Source organism: Eucyclogobius newberryi, unplaced genomic scaffold, assembly GCF_026437365.1.
Source record: "Eucyclogobius newberryi isolate DKJ021-1_F unplaced genomic scaffold, fEucNew1.0.hap1 SCAF_3, whole genome shotgun sequence".
NCBI classification, from domain to species: Eukaryota; Metazoa; Chordata; class Actinopteri; order Gobiiformes; family Gobiidae; genus Eucyclogobius; species Eucyclogobius newberryi.
The window spans coordinates 27,327,015-27,339,514 of NW_027315945.1; the positions used below are offsets into that span (position 1 = coordinate 27,327,015).

Below are 12,500 nucleotides of genomic sequence, written 5' to 3' on the forward strand. Positions count from 1 at the left end.
ACCAGCATATGGCAAGCAAGTTACAGGTCAGATCTGTGGAGTGGCGAGCCCACAAAGACTGAGAATTCATGTATTTTTAGCAAATGCAACATCAGCGATTGTACAAATGCAATATCCATAAGTTACTGCGGCACATTCCGGGCAAAGCAAAAACATCTCCGTGGAGACAAGACGGTGGCGGACCCTCTCCCTGAAAAATGACATAGTGCACCTTTAACTACGCGCTCGTCCAAACACGATCCATCCTTTACCTCCGTGTTTTCATTCGTCCTGTATCCGCTCAGTCTCAAGCCCAGTCTCCTCCACATCCACATCTGATGCCTGCCCTTCTCCTCTGCATTGTCCTGATCCCTCATTTCCTCCTCTCTTCCTCTCTTCCTCTCCTCCATCTGTCCCTCTGATCCCCTGTTTCCACACTCGCTCCTGCATGTGTGGTGGCCGCGGGGCAGGGATGACACAGTCCCGCTGGAATGAAGAGGGAACAGAGACTGGGCGTTCCTCGACAGGCGCACTGTTAAACCCGCTGCACTACACAATGAGCTCATCTTAATTCAGGTCAGATGGACTTCCTTTGCTTTCGCCTGTAATTAATCTGATCATATACTTGTGTTAATCCTGTCAAACATCGGCATATACGCAAACACTCGGGGCACCTCTGGCACTTGGCAAAGGTCCTGCTCTGGGGAAAGACCTCTTTCCTTCTCAGTACTTTCTAAAAGCAATCTAATCATAAACAATAATAAAGGAGGTTTTGTTGAATTTGTTGGGTTGAACAGGTCAAAGTTTGTCCGTGGAACACCCATAAATCTGCGCAGGGGCTATTGTGATTTCTTGCACAATGCTTGTTGAAATCAGCTGTTTTTTATTTGATTATAGGTTTGGAAAATGTTATGCAACGCACTAAAGGATAACATTGAAGTTTGTAATGGAAAAACAATAAATTGCACCTCATAATTATTTGTAAAAAAAAAAATTGTAATAATAGTATGTCCTAATCATGTAATAGGACATACCGGTAGTTTAGTTGTCTTAACATGACATAATGGACCAGTAACATTTTAAGTTGAACTAATACTTTCACTTAGAGTCGGGCAATATGTCAAAATAAAATATGATGATAATTTTATTTCCTCATATTGACTGGCCATTTGACACAAAACATTCCAAATTATTGCTCCGAAATATGAACTCTGCTCCAAACTGAAAGAAGATTTGCTGATTCTATTAAACTATGATTCATTACACAGCCGTGCTTTCAGTGTAAAGTGAAGAGAGTTTGGAATGACTTTAATAACGTATAATGAAAGAGCACAATCACAGGGTGTAAAGGGATTAAAATAATAAATAAAATGAATCAGCAGATGTCCAAAATCTTGCTGAAGAAACACAGGAAGTTACTTGTGCACGGCATGAAACCAGAATGTAAAACGTCAAACCATTTTAGAGTGTGATTTCTCCTAAGGGCCACACCAGGGACCACAAGTTGTGAGAATGCGTGAGGTGTGAAAAAGTAACGAGCGGTTATATACATTTAGATACATGAAAACCAATAAATGAACTTCCTTTGCACTAACAGCGAAGCGGAGGATGCATTGCACAGACGATGGCACATTGCAAAGTATCTCACAGTAGCAAGAAACGACAAGCTTTTGGGTCCAGGAGTCATGTCTACAATTATATGTCTAATAGACAGTGAAATATGCAGGTGTTGAAAATCACATCAAATAAACTGACAAGCTGTTATTTAACCACATACTGCGCTGCAATGTGTTCTAAGTTAAGGCAGGTGCATCCATCTGTCTCCCGATTATAGATAAAGAAGAATGTGAAGTGAGTACCTGCATCAAACAACTACAACTGCAACTCCAACCACGCGATTGACCTAAGTTTGTATCAGAGGCTCGGTTGAAGATAGGCAAAGTTAGAGCATTGAGTACCCAGTATATATGACAAAAATAATAAAGAGAAGTGACTACACACATACAATAAACATCTTGCACTGTAATCTTTCAAAAAAGAGTATAGGGTGGGTAATTTTACATTCTAGACACATTGTGCAATTTCCACTACAGCCAAGATGTTTCCAGCATGTTTTAGCACATTTTTGCCAAATCCCATCTGATAATCGTTATCATATTATTGTAATTATCCCCAAAAAAACATTTTTGTCAATGTCGCCCATCCTTAATGTCCAGCATATTTATGTCATAAGTTTCACCCAGGCCCAGATGTTTTAAATTGTAGCAGAAATCCTCGGAAAGCGTTGTACACCAGTTTCTCTTTGCGTGTTAATGACAGTTGTGACATTAAAATCGGCTGTTCCTTTTAACACTGGTTTGTGTCAGTGGAGGTCCCAGAAGAGTTGGTTTAGGGACTGGAGCCGAGAGCGAGAGAAGAAAAGAGAAAGAGTGAGTGGTCCTCAGGTTTCACAGCTGCCGGCCCCGATCAGCCCTAAAGTAAATGGACTTGAGGAAAGCCAATCCTAATTGATTCCAAGCCTCAAAGCTCTTTAGTAAACATTGTGGAGCAATGAAAATGACTTGTTATCCTAATTCATTGGATGCTGTATGTTTAGTATAGTTGCACCAGGCAGACGGATTCAGGATTACAGTCATCTAGATTTGCCCTTATTAGAGCTTTTCTATAGGCTAACATTACATCTAGAGTGATTTTTATTAAAACATAAAAATAGTTTAAAGACTTGATAAATCACGTGTTAGTGTAATTTATAACATCAAATTATAGTCGAAAAGGTTAATAGTGAGCCAGACTTTTCTGAAAACACCCAGATGCATCACATTCACTTTGCCATATCCCAGTCAGTGGTTATGGTAACAGTTCATTTTTAAATTCAAATGGATTCAGTGTTGTCTGATGCTAAAGCTACAATTTAATGCGTATCAATTACAAAAACATGACAATTAGCAAATCATAAAGCATGAACTGGATTAAGAGGTGCGTCTTGGCTGGAGGAAGGAGCAGAGCTTTAATGACAGGTAAATTCAGGTGAGGCAGACCAGGCCAAGTCTCTGTTACAGCAGTGATTGCTGCTCCTTCAAGGGGATGAAATTCCACCCTGTTCTGGACAAAGAGCTCAGCAGTGTCAGTCAAGCTTAACTGATGTGGCTCCATCCAATATTCACCAGCTCCTCAAGCTCCACACACGCACGCACGCACGCACGCGCGCGCGCACGCACGCGCGCACGCACGCACACACACACACACACACACACACACACACACACTCTACAGGAAAGAGCCTGGGCAGACACACTGTATGATTTTAAACCTGTGTTATTAATAACAGACAAATTGGTGGCGTGAAATGCTACATTAAATAAACAAGAATCCACGCTGGCAAGTGTGTTTTGTGATTGCATAATATTGTGTTACTTAATACCCGACAGTGACATAGAGGCTGTTCTAAGTGTTGGACTAAATTTCCCATGGAGTGAAAGGAGTTATTTTGGAGCATGAAACGCAAAACTGTTGTAAAAGCAGTCACGGCTGGGGCTTCAACAATGACCTCATCGTATCCTCTGGGAGACTTTGGCGTGCTCTGCTGTGGGACAATACTCAACGAGCAGCCAAACATGAATCTCAGGACCCACACACGGCACAAGTGTAACAAAACCCCGACATTCCCCTCGAGACTGAGGCAGATGACAGCGCGGACACAAAGGACAAGCTCAGCCTCAGGCCACCGCCGTGACACTGTCGAGGTGAGAGAGACCCCCAACTATCATGTTTCCATGGGACACAGACCCACATGACACAATGCCTGTCATAAAGAGCAGTAAGAAGTGTTTTATTTTCCTGTTCTCTCTCGAACACGGGCGTAAGGGACTCACCCGATCTGCCGGTTTGTGGAGGGCGCCTGAGTGATGACCGAGCTGGACTGTGGCGAGGGCAGGGCCTGCTGGATGACGATGCTGGTGTCGTGGTTGCCCATCCGTGAGTGGGGCGGCTGGTGCGGGGCCTGGCCGTGCGGGTTCTGGCTGTGCAGCGTGATGTTCTGCAGACAAACAGTGTTCAAGGTGAGCAACTGTCAGACTGTCACATTCTTTCCACAAGTGCAGTTTCATCACAGCAGCGTTGGGGCCGGTTGGCCTTGGGCACCATACCTCTCTATATAATGAGAAACTATATAAATTATCATCTGCATGTTTCTCCTGAGTGCTGCGCGTAATCAACACCACATTTCTCTTTGTATGTGGACTTGACATAAAAACAAGGTCCTGTTACACTCATGTAAATGAAATGTTAACTGTTCATAGTCCGTTTATAGTCGGTCTATAGTCATAGTCTGTTCCTATATCTCACGGATTATGTTATGTTAATAAACAAATTAACTCATTAAAGGCTAGGGCTGTCACTCACGATTATTTTCAGCAATGCTTTTTTGATTAGTCGACTAGTCAAACGATTATTTTTAGTGTACTTTTTGAAATACATCCTTAAGCAAATAAAGGTTGAAATATGCTGACTGAAGGTTTCTAGATACAGACTATTTATGAATACAGTGTATTATTTAAGAAAATCATCAAGTGAAATATTGATGTGTCTTTGTTATATAAAGGTATTTTTGTATGTGTTTTAGAATTATAGAAGTATGATTATTTTTTGCTTAAGTCATGGTTGCACCAGGTGTCTTGTGTCGTCACCATCCGTGATATCAAACATTCACTAGTTTTAAGACCAGATCCATATTGTTAGTGCCCAGAGTCAGGACTAAACATGGGGAATCAACATTTTTGGTTTTATGCAGCTGAAATCTGGAAACAGTCTTCCTGAGAATGTGAGACAGGCCTCTGTTCTCACAATGTTGTTAAAAACTGTTTGCTTTAGCTGTGCATATGACAGAAAGAATTGTATCTGCACTCTTCTCCTCTAAAGTCAATTGTATAACGCTTATTTATGCTTTTATTTGTTCGTATTGTGATTTGAGTGCATCTTTTATGATAGTGAAGCATTTTGAATTACGTTCAAACTCTACCAATAAACTTGCCTTGCCATACGCACAGGTTATAAAAGCAACAACAAATACACACTGAAGGAGTAAAGTGTGTGAATGGTGGAGTGAAGCCTCTCCGGGTAAAGCTCTGTCGTCTCCAGAGCTGCCCAGACAGGTCTGTGCTGACAGTGCAGGACCTTAAACCACACTAGCCTGGGGCGAGACACTGACCTGAGACACATCCACAGACATGAGATAACTCTGTCTGCTGCTGGTTTCACTAGAGCCCATGTTTCAGGTGAAGCTGCTTTCAGGGGCCAATCCACAATTTATAAATAAACAGTTGAGTTCAGCCTCACAACTAAAACTGTTTCTAAGTAATAATAAGTAAAACGCCTGCGCTGACGGTGCATTTTGAAGCTGTTGGATGTCTCAGGTGCAGAACACGATCTCTGCGTCGAACCTGTCAGGGTCACAAAGGTTCACCTGCCTGTCGATCTCTGTCAACAAGACTAATTGTGTCAAGGAGTGACATGGATCAGATTAAAACACTGTAGAATAAACACAGATATATACAACATTCAAGATTCAGGATTTCTCGTCCCTCTGAACCTTTTTTTCCCACCAGTATTACCAATAATATGTATGTACTGAAAATACTTCATAGATATAAAGGAATTATGTTTATATTATGCAAAATGTATCCCACACTCAAATGTTCTCCTGGATTCAAGAGACCGTTCCTCTAAGAATTCAGTTTTCCCTAATCTCCCACACACACCCACTGCTCTGTACTTTATTCTCTTTTCTTTTGTTTTCCTTGAATGGTGATACACAAAGGAATCGGCGAAAAAGGGGCAGCAACACAGCTCATTTATTATAATATTGTTATTTATAAGTCTTTATAGGTTTTAGATCAATGTTGCGATTTAAAATGTCCAAAACATAAAATAAAGATCGACGGTGTCAGAGATTATAACAATACAGCAGACACACGCATAATATGACTTATAGTAATAAATCCATTTATTTATTTAAAATGATGTGAAAGTCTCCCAATTGTGTGCCTGCCCTTATCTTTTAGAAGTATGTCTTTTCCTGCACTCAATAACAGCAGAAGACAGACTGCACCGTCTGACCTCCGCTGTGTGTGGCCGTGGCTTTGGGTTCAAACAGGTTTTTTTTTCTTAAGCCTCGGGGTCTTTCTCTTCTGCTCGTACCTGTTTACTGTCCTCGTCTTCCTGGGCCTTGCAGAACTCCTGTTCAATGGAGCAGTCCAGGTCGCTGAAGAGCCCCACCTCCTCACAGTTCTTCAGGAAGCGCGTCGGTGTGGGGGTCTGGTCTGAAAACATTTACAAACACAGTAAGTACCGTACACAGTCGTTTAGCAAATCGTTTCAAAAAATATGTACAGGAGGAGTGCAAATGTTTGAAATGGGTGATGACATTTTCAAACAATTCAGTAGAGTCAATGGGACCATAGTGGTTTAAGATTACTTTGACATGTTTTAAAGCATTGCATGTTTTTACATTCAAATAAACTGGTCAACCCCAGGTCAGTTTAGTTGAGGGAAGTTCACGCCCATAAACTTTCTTTCTATGCAAAAGAAACGTCAGCAACATTTGTGAGCACTTTTCCTCTCACTGTTTACAAAGATTTAAAACAAATTCATGTAAAACAAAAATATGGCCCTTTTGACAGAACTATTTGTGGTGATGGAGCCCAGAGTCACAGCCAAATGAGGGGTCTCGTTTGTGGAGCTGCAGGGTTCAACTTGACTTTGTGTGGGGGCTGCGCACGGATCAGGTTTCACTGTGGAGGGTGATTTTAGGATCAGGGTTGTTTTAAAGGTTAGAAGCAAATTTAAGGCTTTGTTGGACGATTCTGGTAAGACTGGGAATGGTAATGTCTATTAACAAAAACTGCAAAACCATCAGGTCAGTGGACAAACATAAAATAACATCAACAATAATCAAAGCTAAATGAGTTAAAGGCTGTGGGGTCTAATAAGTGGCTTTATCTAACTGTGGTAAAGTAGTGATTAAGTCCAGGTCTGACCACTTATCTGTGATTTTAATCTAATTTAAAATCCATAAAAAACATAACAATAATTTTTTTGTGGCCAATATTTTCTTGAAAAACAAAATTAAAATGTTTATTAGATTATATTGATTCCATTTACAGTGTTTTCAAGGTGAAATACAGTTTAATATTTATTAAAGTAATGCACTAAAAATAGAAACTGAGCTATGTATTGAGGGTCATCATAGGGTGACATTTTGTGCAAAATTGTGTTACTTCACATCCAATAAAAGCTTAGGGCGAGCTATGCGAGGGTAAACATGCTTCTAACATAGAGTTTAGCTTAGAATTGTTTTTTGTTTAATTTAAATACTTCTAATTATTCATTATTCAATTTCTTGATTCAAGAAATATACAGCTTGAATACTCTATTCAAGAGTATATTTCTTGCAAAAGGTTATTTTTCTCCCATAGAATAAATTGTAAAAGTAGCACAGCAAGAAAGTTCACCATGTAGTTTGCATACCGTATATTTTTGAGTTTTTTTGAGTAAGACCTACTTTATTTGTGGTTTACGCTTGGTTTAGCCTCAGCTTTTGTTTCATTTTGTCTTGTACTCGGAAAGCCAAGTATTTTCTCTGGTGTGAACAGTTTGCGAACCTCAGCTTGAATAAACTATAGTCGTGTAAAAGTGTTGTATTCGTGCTTGCCATCTTTTCCAGTGAAAATTTCGTTCTTTGGCAAAATTATTCAAGAGACGTGGGTTCAGACATTATTGCCTCGGCTGTAAAATGACCACAATGTCACACCTTTCATTCAAAGGCCTATGAAAGTATAACAATGATACGCAGGAGTATTGTAACTCTGATGCTGCAAAGGTCAATGAGGACCTGGCCTAGAAAATCCAATCCTGCTGCTGCCCAGTGTAAATAATAAAAAAGGTACAATTTCAGTGGCTTGGCTGTCGCTCGGTTCTGTCTTTGACGGCAAGGTTATTGGTTGGCCTTGGACTGCACAATTTATGCAACTGTAGTCAGAGATAACAATATTAACTAAATGTTGAAATCACAAAAAAGTGCAAAATCCAAACAGCTAATTTGGTCAGTTTATGTAACCGCAACTCCCAAAATAACGGGACCACATTAAAGCAAATGCAGCCAATCATTTTTTTTTGCAGAGAAACGTTAAAAACTTGATTGCTTGTATTTCAATTGCTTATTTTGATAGTTTACCCTAATCTTGTTCACACACTATACTATTTCCAACTAAAAATGAGTCAAATATCCCTTTTTTCCCATCCGAACCTTGAAATACTCTGACGTTTTGGAACGGCTGCGGTGTCTGTCTGTCTGAAGTGGCAGAGCGGAGGAATAGACATGTTGTAAAGCGAGTTGATAATATGGACGTGTGTCTGAGCGTGTGAGTCAGAGGCACACACACCTGCAAAAGTACTGCAGATATCCCGACTCTGTGGCCATAACTTACCTGATAACATGTTGTCGTTCTTTATGGCAGGGAACTTTAGGGTCATCTCATGTTTGTGTCGGTGGATCATCAAATGGTCTTCTGTGGGGAACCGCTATTGAGGAGGAACAAAGACACACTGTTGATCCAAAAACCTTTTCTTCATTGAAATGTCACGATAAGCGATAATATGGAAACTCCACTGACAAAATGATCAAGTAAAGCTGTAACAATTGTACAGGCATGAACTGTAATAATAATATATAGCAGAATGAAAGAGTAATCAGCCATAAAAGTTACTTATTTAACCCCTCGTGTCGCTTGATCTTATCATCTTACAATAAATAACTAAGTAAACAACAAAAATCTTCCAACTATCGCAAAGAAAATGTAAACATAGATAATGAGTCCCAAATGATCATGTATGTATTATTTAGTGAACAATAACTCAATAACTACATTTTGACTGATCCTCAAAGGAAATTAGAAACAGCTCTGGAAAATATCCAATTAGAAACAGAATTCCAATCATACAACAGCTATAATTAAAGTGCTACTCAATATAGTGATTATCAGGCCTAAGTCACACCACAACAAACTCACATTTAGTCAAATTGTATAATCTATCAAGACAGACTACCGTATTTTCCGGACTATAAGTTGCACCTTTTTTCATCGTTTTGGCCGCAGTGCAACTTATACTTAAATGTATACTTATATATTTATACCTATACTCCGGAGCGACTATATGTGATATGATTTGTTATTTTCACACTTGCAACCGCATTTCATACTCCAGTACGACTTATGTATGTTTTTCTCTTCTCTATTATGCATTTTTGGCCGGTGCGAAAATACGGTATGTGAGTTACAGTTCACAAAGTATTCTGTTATGTGTTCCCAGTGGCCTCCTCTGTGTAACGCTCTCAGATACAAAGATGTGCACTCTTTGACCTCTCACCTGAGAACAGCCAGGGGCGTTGCACACAAACGGCCTTTCCTGGTCCGAGTTCATCCCTCTGGTCAGCTTCTCATACAACTGTGGGGAAAACAATACCGTTGTTGGCTTTCGCGGGACAAAATAATTAGTAAATTACTTTAAAGTAAGGCCGCACCATTTTGGGAATACTTGGGGAAAGCGTTGCTATTTTGATTTATGCTTTAAAATTAGTTATTATTATTAATATGAACTGCTAAACTAACACAAGAATCACATGCTTTTCAGATCATGTTTGTGGAGGTCCAAATTACAGGATTAGCATATTATTTCCATGAAAGGACAAGCTATTTTGTTGTTTACAGAGGTCATTTTATCACCTAAAGAATTGTTGCCATTTGATAACAATGCGATTATGAATACAAGTTACACTCAATATTTCATAAATCATTTCAGTTTTGTTAATAATTTCAATCAATACAAATCTGGAAACTGTTCATATTCACCGGCACAATACAAGTCAAGGCTTGAGTTGTGTCGCTGCGGTGTGTGTGTGTGCTGATGGTAAAACTGACAGAAAATAGTGCCGCTGAATACAATACATACACAATTAAATATGTCAGATGTGTCTTGGCACAAACCTCGTCTATAGTAACAGAAAATTCAAATATCTGACTGTTTCTGTTGACACACGTCCTACACAAAACGATTTACATCAGAGTCCGGCTGCGTGTCACGTGTCACCCATGAATGCCTTCATACATTATGGGTGTATATGTGTCTTTTACATGGGCACAGACTATTTCCTCAAGCGCAGTCAAAACACTCAAATATTGTGTTTAGCGCGGCAGTCCTGTTTTCCTAACAAGCTGTAGTTCATGATGGAGCCTGCAGAACTGCGTCTGGACAGGGTCTCTGTGTCAAGCCCAGCTCTGCTCCCGCTTTCTGTCACCACAGGGGCCCGACGTCTGCAGAAGGGCCCCTGGACTCACCTGCTCTGCTGTCACACAACAAACAACATACAAATCATGCTTTTCCAGAAAGGTTTAAGGTGAATGTTATAACTACATGCCAGGGTTGTCCACAAAGTCCTAGATGATAATCAATACTAAAATCAAAAGCAGATATTTATTAGAGCAGGTATTAATACTATATAGTCTTGAACTTTTACAGAATATGACATAATATTGTATAGAATTACAGGCTGTTTTACCATATGAAAATGGTAAAACAGCCTGGAGTTCTTCATATAGGACAGTGCATCGATATTTCTTATGTTCAAAATGTTTAAAATGTTAAAAAAGTGCTGATGAAAATCTGTTGCAATCTTTTTTCCTTAGAATCATGACAACAGCTGTTTTTATGTAAGACACTGCTGACTGTGACAAATGTTTCCACAAACTGAACAAACAAATCTCACTACACGCTAATCAACTTTTGTCAAATATACAGATTCAACACATTCAACACTCTTTTTAATTGTCACTAAAGTTCAGAGGAGCCATAACGGCACATATACGCAGCTCTTTTACCTCAGAAACAGCGCTTGGCTTTTTGTCTTTGATATAGAAGTTTCAGGTTTGCAAAGGAAATTTAGTTACACTTTACATTAACTAAATCCTGATGTGAGAGGGGGCAGGATTAGGCAGCGGAGTTCAATTTCATGTGGCGCAGGGGAGAATTCTCCAGGTAGGTCGTAGAGAACAATTTAAACAATATGGTGAGGAAAAGAGGGTTTAGCTGGAAAGGCATTTGGGGGTTATTATGGCACTCACAAAGAACTGTGGCCATTCAAAGCCCCTTATAACTTTAACCTACACTTTGACAACTTCAGGGTATGAACTCGACGACGCCTGAGGCAACTTCTCCTGCACTCAAACCAAACATTTAGCAAACAAAATACAAACTGACTCAAATTCACAGAACATACAGTGGAGGACTTCCTATAAAAAGGGCAATTATCTTAATCCTTTAAATGCAACGAACAGGAAACCAGATGCACAGAAACTATTTTTAAACGCATTTAACAACCTCAGCAAAGATTTTAGTCTATTTCCACTCACAAATCTACAAAAAACTACACGACAAACATGGGCATACAGTCATCTTGTTGAATAAAAGAGAACAATCCATTTATTTTTATTGTTTTATCTATTTTCAACAACAAAATTGCAGTAGATCATGTACATTTTGAATCAAATCAAGTTTTCAAGAAGGATTAACATGCTGCGACTTTGTTTATTGCAACACAACACAGCAGTGCATCTGTCTCTATTGCCAAAAGATAATTATAATGTGTCACACTCATATCTTTACACAACTGATGCGGCCAATTAAACCTTGACAGGGAATAAAACAAGACCACAATGAATTCACTTAAAAAACAAGTGGTTATTGATAGTGTCACATAAACGCAATAAAAGCGAGCGATTTAAACGCGAGCAGCAGCGGTCACAAAGCATGCCTTGTCAGCACAGCAAACCCTCCTCGCGGCAAAAAACCTCCGCGTCTCGACAACATTTCATCAAACATCGACTAAAAGCTGCAGAATGACGTCATGCCGGTCACTTCTAATTCGGATAAACACGGCAAACGACGACTGAGAGTTGGTAGGACAGTTGCAAACCAAACGAACCTTCCGATCCGCATAGTTTGGCCGCGGGACAGTGACAGGACGCAGCGTGTGCCGGTTTAAAAGGCTCTATCCGGGGACGGGACAGGCGTGACAATGGTGCAGAGACAGCGGAGACAGCGGAGGAGCGCACGGACCGCGTCCACGTCCACGTCTGGTGCGGCGAGAAAGCGGCGGCGCACGAATGCATGAATCAATGACCACGCGTGCCCTTGTGTCGGTGGTGCACTGTAGATGTGGACTCGGCTCGAGTTGAACTTCAGCAGTCAACAGGCGACGATGGAGTGAGAGGAGAGTGATGGCAATGCATTTAAACGCACGCAATCGAGAGCATGTCTGTGTTATTCTCACCACGCGTGCACGCAACTAACGAGAAACAACGCGTTGCAAACACTGTGCAGCGAAGTCATCACGAGCTGTTGCACAGAAAGGAGACAAAAGTGACAGACAGTGTGTTACAAAGTGTGTTACAAAGACGCGCGTGCACGAA

At 40.3% G+C, this 12,500-nt stretch overlaps 1 protein-coding gene across 2 annotated transcripts in view; it reads right to left on the minus strand.

Annotated features, from left to right (window-relative positions):
- The window catches only part of creb5b (cAMP responsive element binding protein 5b), a 44,268-nt gene that overhangs the window by 29,497 nt on the left and 2,271 nt on the right, over positions 1–12,500 (minus strand). For both annotated transcript variants that reach the window (XM_072460457.1, XM_072460456.1), the window contains exons 2-5: positions 9,403–9,480; positions 8,463–8,556; positions 6,175–6,296; positions 3,852–4,015 (exon numbers count right to left, since the gene is read on the minus strand). In XM_072460457.1, coding sequence (XP_072316558.1) covers positions 3,852–4,015; positions 6,175–6,296; positions 8,463–8,556; positions 9,403–9,456 — 434 coding nt within the window. In that variant the 5' untranslated portion in view covers positions 9,457–9,480. The remainder of the gene's footprint in view (positions 1–3,851; positions 4,016–6,174; positions 6,297–8,462; positions 8,557–9,402; positions 9,481–12,500) is intronic.